The following is a 22,974-nucleotide window of genomic DNA, read 5'->3' as shown; positions in this document are numbered from 1 at the left end:
GTTTCAAAGCTAACCGGACGTCTACGTACAGCAGGATGACATCATGGCTGCAGACGGTTCCCTACAGAGCGGACCCAGACCCAAAGATTCACACGGTGGGTCTAGCAGCACCAGGCTAAGTTTATATCTGTCACCAGCGGTTTCAGGGAACGTACCAAAGAGAATGGTACTGGGAACAGTACGGTTCTGATGGGAGACAGAACCACCAAGGTCCAGAAGGAACCGTGTTAGATGTTCAGATGTGGTGGTCCACATCATATGAGAAAAGAACAACAGGAATTAATTCAAACTGCAAGCAGTGATATACGGGCCCTCGCACGGTGCGCGCTGGCTCCCCGAAGCCGGCTCCCCGAAGCCGGCTCCCCGACGTGCAGCACGCGAGGGACCGCATATGCCCACTTAAAGTTGCATTTTTTTGTCTCGTTTCCTGTCTCCAGCAGGGGGCGCTATGACGGAATATTACTATCAGGTGTCTTCAGGGTGGGACTGCTATCAAAGATGTAATGTTTGAGGAAGATCGGAATATGTACATAAAAGTTACAGTCAGTTGTAGGATCATGGCGAGATGCTCAAAATGGACGCCACAACACGGTCACACCGATCGATGAAAACAAATTCATAATGCCAAGATACTTTTTGGTACATCTCGGTGTGATACACGTGTCCAACAAATTTGGTGCATGTAGGTGAAACAAGGTGCCAGGGCTTTAGTTTAGGGGGCGCCAGCGAGGCGTTTGGCCCCACCCACTTGCAAAACACATATCAGATGTATCGTCTTACCACGCCGGATGTATGTGACACGTTTCGGGAGGTTTCAAGCATCCTTTGACCTTAAACATCAACTTCCTGTGTCACGGAGAGACATCAAACTTTGCCGCATCGTCGGGGCAATGCCCATTGACAAAGTCAAACGAATTCCTCAATATATTATCAACTACATGTTTAGGTTATTGTGACATGACTGTACGTTCATGTGATCAACCAGCTCGACGTAGCATGTGAAAGTATGAAAAGTGTCATTTCCAGTTGCCACCAGGTGGCGCTATAACTATGAGCGAATATTACCACACAGGGGTCTTCAGGGCGGGGCTGTTATCATACCTGTGAAGTTTGGAGAAGGTCGGTCCATGTACATAAGATTTAAAGCAACTTGTAGTTTCATGGCAAGATCCCATGCTACGGGCACACACAAAGACGAAAATGAATTATTTTGATCACTTTTAATCCCAAACATGTTATCTATCCATAGAAACTAAATTCAAGTTGGTCTGACAAAATCCCTAAGAGGAGTTCGACAAAGTATGTGTCAGAATCGCCCAAAATGGCAACTAAATTCAAAATGGTGGACTTCCTGTCGAGTTGACGTAATGGTGCAATGTAGCTTTTTTGTGCGTCTGGGTGTGATACACGTGTCCACCGGATTTCGTGAATTTAGGTAAATGTGGCTGCCGGGGCATCTCTTTAGGGGGCGCTCTCGAGCCATTTGGCCACGCCCACTCGCGACTCCACTAGAATATGAAATTTTTCACCGGGAGACATATGTGTATCCACTTTCACGAGTTTTTGAAGATGATAAAGCCTCCAAAAGTGCATTTAAACTTTCAGGAAAAAAGGAATAATAACTTTACGAATAACAATAGTGCTTTCGCACCATCGGTGCTCGGGCCCTAAAAAGATCAACACAACCTGCAAAAGTTTGAATTTCCAGTTTCAGAAATAGAACGATGTATAAAATGATGAAGGCATCTTCGAATAGTTTTTAATTGGGACTGAACGTCTGTCAGTGGAATGACAGATGTTTATGGACAGGAATATATGACTGAACATTAAGGACAAACCAGATATAACAGGTTTTTAAGAGATGTGACACCACATAGATTTTATCCTGACAGTGTTCAACACAATCAGATATGATATAATATGTAATCAAAAGAAAGGCTTCATCACATGCATAAAAGATGGTTGAGGACAATAAACATGAACAATAAACCCTCCATCCAGGTAGGATGTTATGTTGTTGAGCTGCATGTGACACACAGCTCAATCACAATGGTTCATTTTTACAGCCTGTCACACTCTAATGGTGTTAGATTAGGTTAGGTTAGGTTAGGTAGTTACTTTATTAATCCCCAAGGGGAAATTTTTTTTCCCCCGCTACAGCAGCATACAGGAAGCAATAAGATAATAATAGAATAATAGAAAGCAATAAAATAGCAGTAAAAAAAATAATTAAATATAAAATGCACAGTATATATAGTATATACAGTACAGTATATATCTATATATATTATATACAAACAACCAAGAAACACAGACAACAGTGTTATTGTTATGTGATGGATTTTGCCAGAGGTGAGTTATTGTACAGACTTATTGCGGTCGGCAGGAATAATCTCCTGTATCTGTCCTTGTGTTCAAGGAAAGACTTGGTTTAGTGCTGTGATTTCATATAATAGCTTATCAGGAGGGAGCACGCTGATAACAATGGTGCAGCAATTTAACAAATCATTGACACAAGAAATGTGATGTCTACAGGAAGTCTGGTGAACTGGTCTCCTATGGTGACCTGCAATGACAGCACATTCTCCACGATGTGATCCATGAAAACAGACAGATTCATACATGGAGGAACAAATTCAAAGATATCTGTAGAGAAGTAGATCAAACCATTAAAATGATGAATGGATGCAGAAGTAAAATCACATCTCTGATAATCAAAGCTGCTTCAGAAAGTATACGTGATACAGTGATGACAAGGAACAGTGATCAAAAAGATGAGAGGAAGAAGAAGAAGAATCTCCTGTTGTCTCTCCATGCTCTTCTTTTCTCTTTCTGCTCTCCTCTCACTCCAACCGGTACAGTCTGGTTCTGTTAGCAGATGTTCTCCACCTCTGGTTCTGGTTCTGTTAGCAGATGTTCTCCTCCTCTGGTTCTGGTTCTGTTAGCAGATGTTCTCCACCTCTGGGTCGGGTTCTGTTAACAGATGTTCTCCTACTCTGGTTCTAGTTCTGTTAACAGATGTTCTCCTCCTCTGAGTCTGGTTCTGTTAACAGATGTTCTCCTCCTCTGGTTCTGGTTCTGTTAACAGATGTTCTTCACCTCTGGTTCTGGTTCTGTTAGCAGATGTTCTCCACCTCTGGGTCGGGTTCTGTTAACAGATGTTCTCCTACTCTGGTTCTAGTTCTGTTAACAGATGTTCTCCTCCTCTGGTTCTAGTTCTGTTAACAGATGTTCTCCACCTCTGAGTCTGGTTCTATTAAATTATGTTCTCCTCCTCTGGTTCTGGTTCTGTTAACAGATGTTCTCCACCTCTGAGTCTGGTTCTGGTGCTATTGTAGGTTTCTTATGGGAGATATTTGTTGGGTTTCTGTCTGTAACACTCTGAAGTCTTTTGTAAATGTGAGTAAACTGTCCAACATGAAATGAGCGATTGTAGGAAGTTCATCAGTGACGGAAATACTGACGAAGGGCACGGTGAGCAGTTTGGGAAGAGAAAGGAGCACCGAGGTCCAGTTGGAGATAGAAGACGTGTTTCATCAATAAGTAAGAACCAAACTGCATTATTGGAGCTTTCACTAATCGGACTTTAATGTAACATTTTAAACGTGTCTTTAAGTGTGATGTAGTTCTCTGTGGTTTTAATTCTGGAGCTCATGGAAAAGGATTTTCCTTCTCTTTCTCCCACCGTGATGTTTTAAGGGATTATTTGCAGGGGTCAGATGATGAGGAAACAACAAGCTTAAAATGCCTGCTCAGATTAGTCTCAGGCAGCAGGAGGAGAGAGACCTGCTGCAAGAGGTCAAACCTGCAAGACACCAAGTAATTACACGCTGTTCAGGAAAATACTCCGAGTTGTATTTATTAAAAGGAAGGAAACCTTTGTCCTGCGCAGAGACCAAAAAATAACACAGAATTAAAAAAAATGTCACCTTGACTTAACTGATGAGTTCAAATGTTCAGAGGTCGCTCACTTCTCCTTAAATATTGAACATTAAAGTGTGAGCTGCGTCCGGATCCATCAGCTGCATGTTAACACTGGCTGTCAAAGCACGCCGAGCACGTCAGAGCTACAGTCGGATCAGCCGGACCACGTTTGTTCATGGGTCTCAGCCAGTGTGACCACATTCTTGAGAAAAAGCTCTTTGGAGCAAAGGTCAACGGTCAACTCACTACAACTGCTGCCGTCAGTGGATGTGATCCCAGTGAAAGATCCAATCAGGACAACAACAGGAGGGGCTCTTCGCTCAGAGACGACGCCAGTCCAGGACTTGATTTCCTTTGAGCCGACAGGTCTCGTCCATGAACTCACCTGCAGACTGAGATCAGTGTGGTCGCAGTCGGGATGATGAGTGTGCATTTTGAAATGTAAATGCTGACAGCGTGGATCCAGAAAGGCCTCCGCATCACATGTGTGTGATGCAGATTTCATAAAAAGGTGATGTTATTACTGGAAAATGAAATAAAATGGTGACTGTAGTTATTCAGCAGCTGGTTCAACGCTGAAAACACAGAAAGATACACATCTGTGCATCCTCATCATGTTTGACTACACACACACACTGACATTATTAACATGGTCCATGTTTAATAAAAAAAACTGATCCCATAAAGCTGACAGACAACAAAGTGGTTCATCGTGATGTCAATTCAATTCAATTCAACTTTATTTATATAGCGCCAAATCACAACATAGGTTATTTCATGGCACTTAACACATTAACGTCCTTACAGCAAGACGTTACAACATGTGTTACTTGTTACAGTGTTACATGTTAGTGACAGTCGACGTGACACTTATATGTCTGATTACTAATTACTAACCATCTAGCCGATGGCACAACAAAACAAAAAATCACGTGTTTAGTGAATAATGACGACAAATATCTACAATATATACAAACATTTTAAAAATGTGAGGGTGGACGGACAAAATATTTCAGTATTAACGTTGTTTATCACAGTATCTGTCTTTCTGGTGCACACGTGACCTCATATCTCCTCTGGTTAACAGTGACGGTACGACAGCCAACCGTACGACAGCCCTTATAAAACAGATAGAAAAGTAGTCATCAAAAACTTTTGGTTTTAGTGATGTAAACTGCCTCTTTCCTTATTATTCAAAACACAAACACCGAGTTTGTCTTAAAACAAGTTAAATGCATACCATAAGTCAGAATCTGGTGGCAGGAGGACTCGAGCTTCTGTAATCTCATTACTAGACTCTAATCCTGTTGTGGGATTTTATATTCTACAAATATACTTGGCTTGATTTGACCCTAAATTGGCTCCACACACTTCTAAGAGAAATTCATATTTAAGGCTTCATATAAGGCTTCATAACAGGACTTCAAAAATGTCTGCATAGTATCAGATATAAAAATAAAGTACACAAACACTACGTCTCATAACGCACTATGCAAACTATACATCTACACACATTCATTGTGTCATCGCACCAACATTTATAACTGCGTCTGTTATCAGCGTGTGACGAATGCACTGCATCTACACTAGAAACATGACCGACAACATGTTCCTCGGGGAAGCTGTGGAAACTGAGGGTGAAATGTGATGAGTGTAAAGACTACGGATGACTTCACCACAGAGAGAAATTTTGCAATAATAGATTCAGATTATAAAAAAATACAAATGTTGAACCTGGTTTTCATCTGGGTTTTATGTCCCCATGTCTCCAGTTGTGTTTCTCCAGGAAGACTGAGACATCCTCCTGTCAGCTGAGAGACGATGTCACCGAGGTGGAGTTTGATGAAAGCGAAAAGAAAAAGTGAAAGAAAACACAGATGACGGCTCATCGTGCTCCTTACATGCAGAGATGTACTTGTTCAGCCGGAGGACGGAGATGTGGAGCGGTCCGGGAGGCAGCGGGAGGTCGGAGGCTCCGTCACAGTCTGGTCTCTAAGCAGACACGGTGCTCACTGTACGCTGCCGCTTGTCCTGGTTTCGGTGTTTTCTCTTCTTGCAGAAGGCGTAGAGGGCTGCGAGGGGAACGCAGCTGACTGATGACACCAGCAGCAGCCCGATGAACACTTGACCAAAGACGGGGTACTCCATCACCACGGATTTACCCTGAGGAAACAACGGTACCGTGAACATGCCTGTTCATCACTCAGCAGACCGACAACCAGTTTGTTGGTCATCAACATTGTGTTTATAACAACACGTGTTGCAGAGGTTCACACATGCAGACAGAATCGCAGAGCACCTTTCATTGAAGTTGATTTATAATTACTTTTTTCCTCTTCGTATCTACTGCAGATTGATATATTTGATATTTGCCTCAAGTGTACTTTGACCAATAAAACCGTCCACATGTGACCTGCGGAGTTTCTGACAACTACTTGTACAACGTTGGATTTTCTCTGTGCAGCAGATGAAACATGAAGTCAGCACACAGCAGCAGGACATCAACAGTCTCTGATCTGAGAGAGGAGCTTTGAGTCATGTTTACATTTGAATGATAATAAAATAAATAATAAAGTGACAGGGCCAATAAGGATTTAATGGGAAGCAAAAGGTGACTTCACTAATTCTGAACTTAATTGCTGTGGATGCATATGATTGTCTCTGAACTTCTCCCAGACCGTATTTTAAAACATCTTCCTCCTTCTTATTACATTCAAACAGTTTCAAATTCAACAAGCTGATTTGAAATTGGATTAAAATTTGATAAAATACTATTTCCTTTACCCCTCTGAGCATTACAACAACATTTTACATGAACGTTTGTGTTTGAGGTCATTTTAAGACCAGAGTGCATAAACTACTTATTTTACATGTTGGGAAATATCTTGGTCAAAGTTTTTGAAGTATCAGAAAATTAATTCCTCAATCAAGTATACCTGCGAAGGTTTTAAAGATCCAAAACAGAAATCTTTTATTGATAAAAGTATCCATGCCCATCATGCAGTACTTTGTAGAAACCCTTTTGGCAGCATATAAGGCTTTGAGTGTTGTTGGGCAAGTCCATAGACTGTGTGTAAAAGTGGACGTAGCTTCTGGGTCTGAAAAGGGAAACCAATGCAAAAGTGCCTTAAAGTGCAATACCACTGAGGGCCACTAGGGGCTGGCTGCAAAAAACCTCTGTCTCCATAGACTCCCACTGAAAAAGCATCAAGTTCTCTCGTGAAACACAAAGTCAGTAAATGTTTTCCACAAGTCATCATGCTGTCATTAGATAAACTTCCCTTCTGATCAGTGTTCTGATCCTTCTGGAAATAATGACAGCATTCATTACATATTAGGACTCAAACACAGATATGGGTGGGGGGCAGGGTTCTTTGAGTGACAGGCCTGTGGTGCAGTCAAGTTTCCTCTATAGGCGGGTGGGACATAGGGTCTGATCCACCCCTCGCTCCCCCCCAGCTCGTCCAAATATGGTTCAGGCTCCAAAATAGGTGGCGATGGCCGAAATGCTGAACTCGAGGTTTCAGAACATCGCAGTTGGTTACCGCCTGAGTAAATCTCAACAAGTTTTGCACATCAAGAAATGGGCGTCCAATTCAGGAGGCAGAACTGAGCTCTGCTTGGCTTAGACTATATTTAATCTTTGCACATGTGCATGTTTGCACCAGTTTGGAGATTAAAAAGCTGCACGTTCAGGTCATTGGGACTAAAAAGGCTGAACTCACCATCTCTTTGTCCCATGCCTGATAGGTGGGTGTCCCTCCCTTGATGTAGTTGTAAATGTAGAATATGAAGAGGAGGATGAGGAGAATTGGACTGGTTCCAGCCAACATGATCTTCCAGTACCAACTGGGGCGATGACCGAGCATGTCTTCTATGTCTTTTTCAAACCTGAAACAAGCAGATCATGTTTTTAGATCTGATATTATTCCATACAATTTGAGAGACAGTGCTGATTATATCATGACGATTGTCACACTAGCCAATAGTTGAGCCAACCTTTACAGAAAAAAACATGAATTTCACATGAGGAAAAATGTGTTTGTGCACACGGGAAACATGTACAGTATGTTGCCAATGGGAAACATGAGGTTTTGAAACACTTTCATGGTGTCATGGTTGAAGCCCATATAGATTCCCATGTGAAAACCTTTCCACATATTTTCCCCATGATGGCATACGTTGAAACATGTGATATGTCATGCGTGGGATCTCATGGGTCTTTTTTCTGTGCGGTAAAACAATAGTGGAACTGAAATGAACAAATGTGCATCCAACCACACACGAGCGCAACACACCTTCTGATCCCGTAGATGTAGCTGACGGTGATGACCTCGAGGAGGACGATGAAGAGCAGGGAGAACGTGGCTCCGTAGTCGTTGAAAATGGTGAACCAGTAGTTCCCTGATGTGGTGGTGAAGCCCAGGCCGAGCAGCAGACAGAACAGACACACAATGCCTGCAAGAAAAACTCAACCCTCAGTCACTGATATCTGAGTCACAATAATGAGCTGCAACATTCACTGCATACGATACTGCAGTCAGCAGCAGACATGTACTGTATACTGTCTATGTAGATATTAAAACTAAATAATGCACCCTTATATCATCACAGATGCTGGCTATGAACTGAGCACTGATAACAAGCTGGATGGTCCCTCTCCTCTTTAACCTGGAGGATGCACCGTCCATGATTTCCAAAAAGAATCTCAGATTATGATCCATCAGACCACAGGAAAGTTTTCCACTTCACCTCAGTCCATCTTCAATGATCTCTGGTCCAGAGAAGGCGGTGGTGTTTCTGGATCATGTTTCTGTCTGGTTTCTTCTTTGGAGGGTTTTAACCTGCATTTGTGGACGCAGCGATGAACTGTGTTCACAGACGATGGTTTTCAGAAGTGTTCCTGAACCCATGCAGTGATTTCCACTCCAGAATCGTGTGTTTTTAATGCAGTGCTGCCTGAGGGCCCGAAGATCACCACCATCCAATATTGGTTTTCAGCCTTGTCCCTTGTGTTCAGAGATTTCTCCAGATTCTCTGAATCTTTTAATGATATTATGAACCGTAGACGATGAAATCCACTAATTCTTTGTAGTTTTATGTTGAGGAACATTATTGTCAGATTGTTGCACTATCTTTCCCACAGTCTTTCACAGAGTGATGAACCTCTCCCCATCTTCACTGCTGAGAGACTCTGCCTCTGAAATTAGTTAATTCGTTGCGATGTTCCACCAAGTGTTTTTTTTTTTTGTATCTTTAGAGGAATTTTCTTTTCTTTTCTTGACCCTGTCCCAACTTTTTTGAGACGTGTTGCTGCCATCAAATTCAGATTGAGCAGATATTTTAATAAAATAATCAAATTTAATTTAATAGTCCACAATAATATTGAACATGCTGCATCAGCGTCAGTGTGGATCTTACCATTGAAGAGCTCGTTGCTCATGCGGGACACCACCTTGAAGTCTCGTAGCGGCGTGATGATGGCTGTGATGTTGCCCACCATGCTGCCCATTCCCAGCAGCAGCAGCATAGCAAAGTACAACACGGACCACATTTGAGACACAGGCATGTTCTTAATGGCCTCACTGTACACGATGAAGGCCAGACCCGTCCCCTCCACAGCCTGGAGGAGCAGAGAGGGGAGAGCAGAGTTTATGGGTGCAGTGGAAGAGGATGTCTGCTTTGACTTTGTTTTACAAAGTAAAATTGATCAGGTTTTTAGAAAGAGACTCAGCTCACGTCAAAACATATGAGGTCTGTGGGTGACATTAATTCATCAAATTTCCTTTTAAGGCAGCTTTCACGTGGAACATCTTGTTCACAACTCGGCAGAAATGTGGATTCAGACAGGTTCACCTTGGAGTCCTGGAGATGTCCTAATGGTTCCCCTCCCTCTCAAAGCAAGCATTCAAAGTACGTGAGAAGTTACTTCAAATGAGTGTCTCTCATCCTTCAGATGGACTGCGAGTCCTGTCCTGAGTTGTCTCTCCTGTGGTGTACCATGTGTTTGTGAAGAGGTTGTTTTGTCTTGTACCAGTCTGATCCTCCCTCTCCACAGTGCTCATGTCTGTTTGTTCTGTCCTCAGGTGGACGAGCTTCTGTGTTTAAACAGCACATGGACGTTTTGCAGCTTAAAGCAGACAAGAGTCTGTCTTCTGAGTGAATACTGATCTGTGTGGGGGTTTTAACTGTAATCTTGAAGGTTCAGTCATCTTCGATGTTGAATGTAAATAAACCCACTCACTGTGGTAACCACACCCTCCATCTGGTTCTGTCGTATGGCATGGAAACTGAAAATTTAATTGTATTTCCTCAAAACCCTGTTTTGTCAGACCACTTCTTATTAACATTTGAAGTTACAATAATGGACTACACAGCATGTGGGAATAAATCCCACTACAGTAGATGTCTGATAGATAAGGCCGTGGCCAAGTTTAAGGAAGCAGTTACATGTTTATCCTCTTCGACGCCGTGTGTTAAAGCAGTGAAAGGCATCTACGTTGATCTTAGTCCCACACAAGTGGATCATCTGGTAGAAAACACTGCAGTATCTCTGCTACAACTCTAGATGATGTCGCCCCTCTGAAGAAGAGAGTCATGAACCAGAGGAAGTTGTCTCCATGGTACAACTCAGAATTACGCTCTGCTAGGCAGCGACGAGAAAGCTGGAAAGGAAATGGAGTTCCACTAATTCAGAAGAATTTCACCTTTCTGGAAGGATAGTCTAATATTATGTAAGAAAGCTCTTCGTAAGGCCAGAACTTTATATTATTCATCATTAATAGAGGAAAACAAGAACAACCCCAGGTTTCTTTTCAGCACTGTAGCAGGCTGACAAAGAGTCACAGTTCTGTTGAGTCCTCTATTCCTTCAGCTCTCAGCAGTAATGACTTCATTAACTTCTTTACCAATAAAATTCTTACTATTAGGGAAAGAATCGGGCAGACCCTTCCTGTTACCGTCATTGATGTGATGTTAAGCACAGCAGCCCTGAAAGCAACTGTAGGACCAGATGTAAACTTGGAACATGTCTCTCTTGTTGAGCTCTCTGAGTTAACTAGAATTATTTCTTCATCTGGATCCTCTTGCTGTCTGTTAGATCCCATCCCAACTGAACTTTTTAAGGAAGTCTTCCCTTTAATTAATACTTCCATATTAGATCAGATCAACCTATCTATTGTAACCGGCTATGTACCGCAGGCTTTTAAAGTGGCTGTAATTAAACCTTTACTTAAAAAGCCGACTCTTGATCCAGCTGTTTTAGGAAACTACAGACCAATTTACAACCTGACGTTTATTTCTAAAATCCTTGAAAAAGTTGTTGCAAATCAACTTTTTGATCATTTACAAAGGAATGATCTGTTTGAAGATTTTCAGTCAGGCTTTAGAGTTCATCATAGCACAGAAACAGCTCTGGTGAAAGTTACTAACGACCTTTTATTAGCCTCAGATAATGGACTCGTCTCTGTACTTGTTCTTCTGGACCTCAGTGCTGCTTTTGATACGATTGATCATACGATCTTATTACAGAGATTAGAGGACGTTACGAGGATTAAAGGAACTGCATTAGACTGGTTCAAATCCTACTTATCAGATAGATTCCAGTTTGTTCATGTCAACAATGAGTCTTCCAGACAAACAAGAGTTAGTTATGGAGTTCCACAAGGCTCAGTGTTAGGCCCAATACTTTTTACTTTGTACATGCTTCCATTAAGAGATGTCATCAGGAAGCACTGCATAAACTTCCATTGTTATGCAGATGACACTCAGCTATATCTTTCTATAGAACCAGATGAAACTAATCAGTTAGGAAAACTTGAAGCCTGTCTAAAAGACATAAAGGTCTGGATGACCAAAAACTTCCTGCTTCTAAATTCAGACAAAACAGAAGTTATTGTACTTGGTCCTAAACACCTCAGAAACTCTTTCTGTAATCACTTAGTTACTCTAGATGACGTTGTCTTGGCCTCCAGCAAAACTGTGAGGAACCTTGGAGTCATATTTGATGAGGATTTGTCCCTTAGCCACCATATAAAGCAAATCTCCAGAACTGCCTTCTTTCATCTACGTAATATTAATAAAATCAGGAAAATCCTTCCTCAGCGTGACGCAGAAAAACTCATTCATGCATTTGTTACTTGTAGGCTGGATTATTGTAATTCCTTGTTGTTAGGATGTCCAAATTACTCATTAAAAACCTGCAGCTGATCCAAAATGCTGCAGCAAGAGTACTGACGGGATTTAGCAAGAGAGATCATATTTCTCCGGTTTTAGCTTCTCTTCACTGGCTTCCTGTGAAATCAAGAATAGATTTTCAAATTCTCTTGATGACTTACAAAGCTCTACATGACCAGGCTCCATCATATCTTAGAGATCTTATAGAACCATATAATCCGAGCAGAGCACTTCTCTCAGTACGCTGGTTTACTTGTGGTTCCTAGAGTTTACAGAAGTAGAATGGGAGGCAGAGCTTCAGTTTTCAGGCTCCTCCCCTGTGGAACCAGCTCCCAGTTTGTGTTTGAGGGGCAGAAACCCTCTCTAGCTTTAAGATTAGACTCAAAACGTTCCTTTTTGATAAAGCCTATAGTTAGGGCTGACTCGGGTAGACCTGAACCAACCCTTAGTTATGCTGTTATAGGCCGAGGCTGCTGGGGGACCTCGTTACATGCTGAACTTCTTTTCTTTCCTCCTACTCTTTAACTGACTCATACCTCACCATCTTTTTCTCTCCCATAGTTTCTTATTATTATCTGTTGTCTCCATTCAGTTCCTTCGCTCGCATAGTTTCTGTTCTTTCTTTTGCAGATGTCCCGTCATGGAGCTGCATGTCTCTGCCCTGTGATTGTTGGCCCCACCAACAGTTCTTCTCTTATATCTCTATGCTGTCTTTTTCTCTCTCTACTCTCCTCTCACCCCAACCAGTCGAGGCAGATGCTCCGCCCACCCCTGAGCCTGGTTCTGTCGGAGGTTTCTTCCTGTTAAGAGGGAGTTTTTCTTCCCTCTGTTGGAGGTTTTTCTCCCTTATAGAGGAGTTTTTTCCCTCCTAGCTTATGTGGGAATTGTTGAATTGTTGGGTTTCTCTGTATAATATTGTAACGTCTTGCTGTAAGGACTTTAATGTGTTAAGTGCCATGAAATAACCTATGTTGTGATTTGGCGCTATATAAATAAAATTGAATTGAATTGAATGCACAGTCCCAGAAGATCTGATTTTTCCATAGACAAGCAGCTCCCGTGAGGCAGCTCAAGGACCTGCTCTCCTGTCCTGCTCAGATGAAACTTATACCCTGACATACATACATACAGTACATCTTCTCTGAGTCTCACAGAGACTACATCTCACATCAGGACCAGAATCCAGGTCCCTCTTATGTCCCAGCAGGTCTCTTCTTCTTCTTGGTCTTCCTTAGTCGTGGGTTTTGGAAGGTCTGATTCACACAGTCTCCTCCGACAGCTGATGTTGAGATGTGTCTGTTGTTTGAACTGATGTGGTTTCTAATCTGAGCTGCTGTTAACTTTTGTTTTCTGATGAAAACTTCTCCTCTGAAGCAGAGGAACTCCTGGTCTTCATCTCCTGGTTGAATGAAGCTCAGCACAACACAACTCTCAGTCTCAAACACTTTAAGAGGGCAAGAAGCTGCAGAGACCAGGTGTTGGTGGTGTCAGCATGTCTGACACATGTCCTGTAGTCTCGCGTACTGTGGTGTGTCATGGAGGTCGTCAGTAATCCTAAATGGCGGAATGAGCTCCCCAACGACATCAGGACAGCAGAAACTCTGTACATCTTCTGCCGCAAACTAAAAACACGCCTCTTCCGACTTTACCTTGAACAGTCGAACTTTAGTAGCACTTAAAATGACACTTACTGATAGAACTTTGTAGTTTGGCTTACTTGAAGAAATTGTATTGTCTTGATTCTTGTTGTTCTGGGTTTTGTACCCTCATGGTTGAAATACACTTATTGTAAGTCACTTTGGATAAAAGCGTCAGCTAAATGAAACGTAATGTAATCCAGGACGGCAGGCTGTCTTTCTGCTGTTTTGTCCCTGAGCTGAGCAGCAATGGACGAGTGGTGTTGAAACCACTGGAAAAGTCATAAACCCTGATCCTGAGAAAGCCTGCAGCTCTGTGGAGGTGTGAGAGGGATGTGAGCAGGAGGACGGGAGGAAATATAAACAGATGTGTGTGTATCTCTCTTCAGTTCAGGGTTATCTCCAACCACAGGAGGCACTTTATGATTAATGTTTATGCCACTGGTGATATTTATGTTTTTGACTGATTTTCAGCTGTGTTCACATGAAGTTAGTATCTGATAAATATTCCTGCTCTGTGTGTGTGTCTCTGTCAGAGTGAAGTGGTGAACGTACAGTGTTCAGTTCGCTCTCCAGGTCGCAGGGTTCCAGTTTGGAGGCGAGCTCGATGAACTCCTGCGGGTACGTCAAGTTCAGCCTCTCGATCCACTCGAACACGTTGTCGATGGAGATGCTGTCCTCCGATAGGCTGAAGGTGTTCATCAGTAGGACGCGGGTCCTGCACAAAGAAGGAAAAGGACATGATGACATGAAGAGACCACAACTCTAACCCTAAAATTCACAGTGTTAACACTTAATAAGAACAGTTCAGTATATCAGTATCTAACCTACAACCTACAAACCCTGCTTGGTGATGGATATAGAAATGAGGTTTTATAAATAAGCCCTGGTTAATATTGTACATCAGTTCAAAGGAAGATGGTCACACAGGAAGATCACTGAGATACACAGAATATTATGTCAGTTAATGGCCACAAATAACTCACACTTACAGCATAATATAAAATAATATAAAATGAAATATCAGCACAGGCCAATAGACATATTATCAGTATCTGGACTGCTATCGAGTGCCTTCAGATGGAGTTCATATCAACAGGACAATTGAAACCAAATATTTGGCTATATTTTTGGACCATAGGTTTTCTTGGAAACTGTATTTCACAAAAAGACAATTAGTCCTTTATTTTAGCTGTTTTTACATTTCATTTCAAAGTAAACTGAATATACTGTTTATAATTATAACATAAAAACATTTGTATCTTTTAATTGATGAAGAATGCAAACATAAGGACACCAACGTGGACGGTAACTCATTCAACTAAGAAAACTGTTCAGACGGACACAGTGACAGAGGTCAGATTTAAAGGGATTCATTAAATCTGGATCTCTTAAACAAACTCTACTCGGAGACAACAGCATGTCTTTATGGACAAACTGTCCTCAAACAACAGATCAACACTCAAACATTTTAATTTTAGTTCTCATCTCTGACACACAACGACTCTCTTCACCTCTCTTGCACATCCACTCCTCATAACAACCCCCCCCCCCTTTGTATTACTCTTTGTGATATCATTGCATCTACCCGACTACAGTTTACTTTATTAATTCATGTACTGTATATGATCTCCACATGTAGCCGATTGTTGGTCTCTTTCCACTTTCTCTCTTTTTATACCAACAACCAGGTTTTTACAAAGTTTCCATCCAACTTCCACCAGCAGCGACCAAATAAATCACAGAGGGATCCACGAGACACAGCAGCTGTACTGAAAGGTGCACACACACACACACACACACACACACACACACACACACACAGCCGGGCGTAAGGGCACAAAACACACACAAAGTACACACACCTCTCGAGGCAGTTCTCGTAGTTGATGGTGGCCTTGAAGCCATAGATGGAGAAGGTGACAATGCTGGCGAAGATGGAGGTTCCACTGTTGATGAGTGCGACCACGATGGCCTGACGCTCGAAGTTGTTGTTGTACTGGTTATAGCTGGCGAATGCTATGAGTGAGCCGAAGCCCAAACCCAGAGAGAAGAAGATCTGAGTGGCAGCGTTGATCCACGTGGTGGGGTTGGCCAGATGTTCCATCTACGAGCAGAGAAACATATGAACAAACTGTGTAGACGACCTACAGCAGTCCTGCACGCAGACCCACAACCTTCCTGCACAACTCTACCTTGGGTGTGAACATGTACTTGACTCCGTTGATGGCTCCATGAAGAGTGATGCCGCGGATCAGGTAGATGAAAAGGACCAGGTACGGAAACGTGGCGGTGAAGTACACCACCTACAGGCAGAGAAACGCTCAAAGTCACAGGTGGAATGTGGAGTGTGAGGACAGAGAGGCATTTTGGGAGCTTCGTTATATCGTCCCTGCAGGAAACAACATTTTCATGAGCAGGATCAGTGAGGCAGTCTGCTGCTCTACAGAGTCTCTAAATGATTCATGCTTGTAGCTGCATGTGTATTTTTAACATTGTGTCCTCATCGCACATGTTGGACAGACTGTGGACAAAGGCTCATATTGATTTAATAACATGAACATACCTCCACATCCATTTACTACAGTGGCATTGCTATAAAGTAAATTGTAAACCTAGATATTTATGGGAGCAGGTAAACAAAATTCTCCTGTAGAAATTGAACCCAAGTATCATCCATCAGTGACGTCATTGTTGGTTGTGAACGTTATGAAGCCTCCAGTTCAGATTCTGTCCGTCACTATCTTTGCTAGTTCGGAGCGGTTTGGAGCAGGAAGTGACCATATTTGGATGAGCTGGGGGAGGAGCCAGTAGTGGGTCTGACTGATCTGATTGGAAACCTGATGATACTATGCCCCGCCCACCGATAGCTGTAACCTGACTGCACCACAGGCCTGTCAATCAAACAGACATGCCCCTAAAACAGGTCTTTTTTAATCATATTTTCTAATGAATGAGGGATTATTTTCAGATGGACCTCCAGAAAACTAATAAGAAGGAGTGACTTTAGCTAACAACACCGAGATAACTGATGGACACATTTTATTCACTTTGGATTTGATGAGAGAAGTTGAATGGGAGTCTATGGAGCCTGAGGCTTTTTGGAGCCAACCTCTAGTGCCACTCGCTGGTATTGCAGCTTAAGATACTTCTGCATTGGAACCATTTTTCAGACCTGAAGCTACGAACACTTTTATATCCAGTCTGTGATGTGGACTCACATCTGAATCATCAGAATTTGTTTTGGCCGCCTCTTTATGACTGAATGTAAACTTCCTGATTTCGTTCTGATTTGGTTCCGTTTCCATAGAAATGAATAAAAATATCAAAACATATTGCTAATTGTTGAAAGCTGTATCATAGATGTGCAGTAAAGTCTTTCTCTTTTTTAGTGTCTTTTACAGTTTTTACACCAGAACATGTCCCATGAAAAATAAAATACCTGCCAGAGTATAATCGCCAAATATTCAAAAACAAAGCGCCTCCTCACCTTCCCAGTCGACTTGACTCCTCGAATGACGAACATATAGGTAATCACCCATGCCAGCACGAGGCACAGTGCCTGGCCCATGTGGATGCCTCCGTGCTCCTCAATAGTGGGGGAGATGTTGAGTGTCTCCCTGAAGAAGAAGTACTGGGTGGGTGTGGCCCGCTCACACTCCTCTATGGGTCCGGTCCGGTTGGAGTTTATGGGGCAGACTGACCAAGGCAGCACTGACTGGGAGGAACACAGAGCAGTGCAGGTGTGTTACCTGTCTGAGCCAACATACTGGACACACAGCAGCAGCATCTGCTACTGAAAACATGATGGTAGTTTGTGAATTAGCAGCTCACTTGAAATGAATGAAAGAGGTACCAGAAACTCCATGCATTGATGATGTTGTAATAGAGACACAGATACAGGGATGTCACAACACTAGCAAGACCTAAAACGAGAGAATTATTTAACAATTACAAATCTTACAAAAGACAATTTCATTTCCATTTCACATCTTCTAAATCCACCTGTTTACCCACAATGCCTCTTGGTATATATCTCAGTTCATCTGTGTGATCAGAGCTCCAAGCTGCAGAAGTCCCATGTTTTTTTAGCTGGACTCCAAGAAGTTTTTTCTTTGTATAATGACTCTCACATCAGGGAACATTACATAGTGATCGTTTGCATAAATGAAAATTAAATCAAGCTTACTTAGCAAAACATAAAGATAAACATGGTGTTCAGGCAGGAACCAATGACCACACAGAGCCTTTCACTGACACTACAGTAGCACCTAAAGATGTCACACTTTTCCTCCACGTGCTGGCTGCAGCCTCCTCATCCTCCAGCCTCATATAACCCAACACAGAGCCACTGTTCCGTCAGCACTTACCCAGTCCTCCCAGGTAAGGGCTGATGGCAGTCCATGCCCCGATGCTACCTAAACGCATCTTCTGACCAATGGCCAGCTCCATGTAGAATAAGGGCACACCCTCCAGAAACAGCATGATGAGATATGGGATCAAGAAGCCCCCTGAAAGTGGAGAGAGATGCAACTTAGCTCAGAAAAACAACGACTATAAATAAATAAATAATACAGTTGGTGCAAGTGTTGCCATTCATTTTTTAACAGGAGGTACAGAGTGATAAATGTGTAATGAAGGTTTTCTAAGGCACTGAGGAGAACACAGACAACACCACAAAGACATCTCTAGAAAACGAAAAGCAAAGCAAACGACAAGGACAGAGCTGATCTTTGACGATATACAAATCTGCATCTGCAACTTATATAGAACTCTGTTTGCAAAACAAGTTGGGATGCCGTTCAAAATATAAATAAAAATGATGATTTGTAAAACATATACACCCATTTTTAATTTTAAATAGACCAAAGACAATATATCAAATGTTGAAACTTTTATGAAAATATATGCTCATTTTGAATTTGATGGCAGCAACACGTTTAAAAAAAGTTGGGACAGGATCAACAAAAGACTGGAAAAGATGTGTAAAGAGTAAAAAAAACACCTCGTGGAACATCTCATAACTAATTAGGTTACCTGGCAACAGATCAGAAACATTATTGGGTATAAAAAAAAAAGCATTTCAGAGAGGCAAAGTCTCTCAGCAGTGAAGATGGGGAGAGGTTCACCACTCTCTGAAAGACTGTGGGAAAATAGTGCAACAATCTGACAATAATGTTCCTCAACGTAAAACTACAAAGAATTAGTGGATTTCATCGTCTACGGTTCATAATATCATTAAAAGATTCAGAGAATCTGGAGAAATCTCTGAACACAAGGGACAAAGTTGGAAACCAATATTGGATGGTGGTGATCTTCGGGCCCTCAGGCAGCACTGCATTAAAAACACACTATTCTGGAGTGGAAATCACTGCATGGGCTCAGGAACACTTGTGAAAACCATCGTCTGTGAACACAGTTCATCGCTGCGTCCACAAATGCAGGTTAAAACTCTCCAAAGAAGAAACCAGATAGAAACATGATCCAGAAACACCGCCGCCTTCTTTGGACCCGAGATCATTGAAGATGGACTGAGGTGAAGTGGACAACTGTCCTGAGGTCTGATGGATCACAATCTGATATTCTGTTTGAAAATCATGGATCCTTAAAGAGGAAAGGGACCATCCAGCTTGTTATCAGCTCAGTTCTAAAACCAGCATCTGTGATGGTACAGGGATGCATTAGTGCACATGGCATGGGTAGCTTGAACATCTGGAAGGAAGCATTAATGCTGAATGATATATTCAGGTTTTGGAGCAACATATGCTGCCATCCAGACAACGTCTCTTTCAGGGAAGGTCTTGTTTATTTCATCAGAACAACATCCAACCACATTCTGCACGTATTCCAACAGCATGGTTCTCTAGTAGAAGAGTCCGCTGATAAACTGGCCTCCTGCAGTCCAGACCTGTCAATCATTGAAAACATCTGGAGCATCATGACATGAAAAATACAACAAAGGAGACCCTGAACGGTTGAGCAGCTGAAATCCTCTATCAGGCAAGAATGGGACCACATTTCACTTTCAAAACTCCAGAAACTGGTCTCCTCAGTTCCCAAGTGTAAAATGAGTTAAAATTTAATGAGTACATTTTTTTTTTTTAAAAACAAAACAATTTCTGCATTTCAACATTTCATATGTTGTCTTTGGTTTATTTTCAATGAATTATGAGTTTATGAGATTTATAAATCATTGCATTCAGTTTTTATTTACATTTTACACAGCGTCCCAACTTCTTTGAAAACAGGGTTGTTAATCATATCACATGAACCACAAGTAATAATAGAGGCATTAAGGTGTGCGGGATGATAAAAACTGTGATTTTGCAGAGTAGTGCAGGAGCGGTGTCCACGTTTTGTGCCTTCAGCTGTTTGCTGATTTCCTGGTTCCTGGTCAGTGGTCTGCTGTCTCTGAGGTTGTGTTTATGCTGATCAAGCAGAACAGGGCAGTTGGCCATGTGTTATAAACTGCACCAGGAACACCTTCTATTACAAAGGCGGGGTGTTTTCTCTTTACTAGTATCAGTATTTTTCCAAAGTTTCAGTAACGGAAAAAACGTCATTATGCATTTATAAAAGTATATTTATTTTGCTTCCTAAACAATGTAAATCAAACTCAATCTAAAAGGATTTAATCAAAACGTAAACAAGAGATGTTTAGTTTGGATTTCGTTCACGTTCGTTTAGTGATGACCTCTGACCCTGAGCACAAGCTGTCACCTCTCCACTGGTCTGCTGCTCTGAAGTTACACATCAGGGGCGTAATTACAGTAGCCGTGTACTCATTGTTCAATGATCCGTGCAGCCCCAGTAAGGACATAACAATCAGCCCGTCCAACCTCATTATATCTCCTCTGGAAACTCTGAGGACAAACTCTCTAAACTCTCCACCTGGACTGTAACTACTGTTTTATCTGTACTGGGAGTAGAAAGAGCAAAGAAGAAACACTTCATTCTCATCAGCAGTGAAATGTGAAGAATAACAAATGGACCAACATGTAGAGTCCATCTAAACCCGTGTTTAATACATTAATACAATCTGCTGAGCACGCAATCCCATTTTAAAAGACGTGCATACAGTCAATGGTATCATTAACTCTCTACTGTAACTGGATGTTTTTACGGTGAATGGTTGCGCAATAACTTTTATATAACCTGCTCCTGGAAATACACAGACTCTTAACTGAAGGTGTGGATCGCCTTCAGTAGATTTAAATACATTCCATTACAGTACTTTACTGTAGGTTATTTTATTTTCAATTAAATTCTATTCTATTCTATTCTATTCTATTCTATTCTATTCTATTCTATTCTATAGCGCCAAAGGTGCTATACAAGGTTATTTCATGGCAATTAACACAGTAAAGTCTTTACTACAGAACTTTACAGCATTATAAAGAGAAACCCAACAATTCAACAATTCATACATAAAGTAGGAGGAAAAAACTCCTCTTTAAGGGAGAAAAACCTCCATCAGAGGGAAGCAAAAACAACAGAATAGAGATCCAATACAATTTTTAATAAAGAATTAAAGCCATCCCTCCTGACAAGAAGACAATCTAAGTTTAAGACTCTAATTTATAAATTCTCCACCTTTCACCAACATTTCTCCATTTTGCTCCTCAGAATCAACATAAACTGTTCAACTGTCTCTTCATGATTTAAATCAGTGAATCTACACTGTGCTGCAGTGAACTGATCTGTTGTTTATAACATGAGGTATTACTCAGTATACCACAGTACTATAATATAATACACCAACAATAACCCAGGCTCATACAGTAAATCAAAGGTGACTAAAACCAGGCTGCTTCATGAACCATGATTTTGAATTTATCACAAGGTTTATATTAGAGATATATCATTTTCATTTTTATATTTCCAATGTATTTACTCTACATGTCTTTATTTCTTTGTGTCTGACATAACTTTAAATATATTTGTACTGTGTGCCGCTCCATCACTGAATAGCAGCTGTAATCTCAGTTCAGACGTTCATACTTTTTCAGGTAGTCGCTCCCTGTTCGACCTGCTGCTCCTGAACTTTAATTACTTTGCTGATGTTTTCCTCTGAGATACTCCTGACTGTAAAACAACAGCTCACTGACTCTGATAAGGATTCCTCTGGACCTTTACCACCAGGAACCACCTGAAACATCCCACTTGGACCTTTACCACCTGGAACCACCTGAAACATTCCACCTGGACCTTTACCACCTGGAACCACCTGAAACATCCCACCTGGAACCACCTGAAACATCCCACCTGGAACTACCTGAAACATCCCACCTGAACCTTTACCACCTGGAACTACCTGAAACATCCCACCTGAACCTTTACCACCTGGAACTACCTGAAACATCCCACCTGAACCTTTACCACCCGGAACCACCTGAAACATCCCACCTGGACCTTTACCACCTGGAACCACCTGAAACATCCCACCTGGACCTTTACCACCCGGAACCACCTGAAACATCCCACCTGGACCTTTACCACCCGGAACCACCTGAAACATCCCACCTGGACCTTTACCGCCCGGAACCACCTGAAACATCCCACCTGGACCTTTACCACCCGGAACCACCTGAAACATCCCACCTGGACCTTTACCGCCCGGAACCACCTGAAACATCCCACCTGGACCTTTACCACCCGGAACCACCTGAAACATCCCACCTGGACCTTTACCACCCGGAACTACCTGAAACATCCCACCTGGACCTTTACCACCTAGAACTACCTGAAACATCCCACCTGGACCTTTACCACCTGGAACCACCTGAAACATCCCAAGTTGAACTTTACCACCTTGAACTACCTCATAGATAATCCTCTATCACACCAACTCTTATTCTCACTGAATCACCTTCTTTAATCTTTAATATGCATTTTAATTTGATTTACACTGATGATTGAAGATGATGATGATGATGATGATGAAGGCGGCTGAGTAAATCTTCCTCCTCTATTTAAATGCTCATGAGATTTCATGTCGCTCGCGCCTTGTTAACCATGAGCGGCAGGTGTTGCGTAAGGAAGCCGCCACTCACCTCCACCGTGCATCTGACACAGGTACGGGAACCGCCACACGTTCCCCAGACCCACCGCGTACGACACGCACGCCAGCACGAACTGCATGGGGTTGTCCCAGTTCGGTCTCGCATCTTTAATCATGTTCCCGTCCTCTGTCAATACAGAACCTCTGAACAGCAGCGAAGAGTGTGTGTGAGTGTGT

The 22,974-nt window shown here is 42.1% G+C and overlaps 1 protein-coding gene across 1 annotated transcript; it reads right to left on the bottom strand.

Moving 5' to 3' along the window:
* Positions 1 to 4,646: 4,646 nt before the first annotated feature.
* On the bottom strand, positions 4,647 to 22,974 carry LOC138211874 (sodium- and chloride-dependent transporter XTRP3-like). Its single transcript, XM_069172036.1, has 11 exons — positions 22,790 to 22,974; positions 18,107 to 18,247; positions 17,571 to 17,662; positions 17,227 to 17,454; positions 15,932 to 16,042; positions 15,602 to 15,843; positions 14,292 to 14,454; positions 9,346 to 9,547; positions 8,223 to 8,382; positions 7,650 to 7,815; positions 4,647 to 6,087 (listed from the first exon to the last, which is right to left on the bottom strand). Exons 1-11 carry the CDS (start codon positions 22,911 to 22,913, stop codon positions 5,917 to 5,919), a joined length of 1,800 nt encoding a protein of 599 aa, XP_069028137.1. The 5' UTR covers positions 22,914 to 22,974; the 3' UTR covers positions 4,647 to 5,916.

Source organism: Embiotoca jacksoni, unplaced genomic scaffold (genome assembly GCF_022577435.1).
Source record: "Embiotoca jacksoni isolate LCO1_2020_lvr unplaced genomic scaffold, fEmbJac1.0.p SCAF_50, whole genome shotgun sequence".
In the NCBI taxonomy this organism is placed as follows: domain Eukaryota; kingdom Metazoa; phylum Chordata; class Actinopteri; family Embiotocidae; genus Embiotoca; species Embiotoca jacksoni.
Note: the sequence above shows the minus strand (reverse complement) of the source record. Positions and strands in the feature narration are given on the sequence as shown.

Coding starts and splice junctions, on each gene's coding strand:
- LOC138211874 (XM_069172036.1), bottom strand. CDS start 22,913: ATGATTAAAGATGCGAGACCGAACTGGGACAACCCCATGCAGTTCGTG. Junction 14,455..15,601: donor TACGAGAACTGCCTCGAGAG/GTGTGTGTACTT, acceptor TTCTTTGTGCAG/GACCCGCGTCCTACTGATGA. Junction 7,816..8,222: donor TACATCTACGGGATCAGAAG/GTGTGTTGCGCT, acceptor TGCTTGTTTCAG/GTTTGAAAAAGACATAGAAG.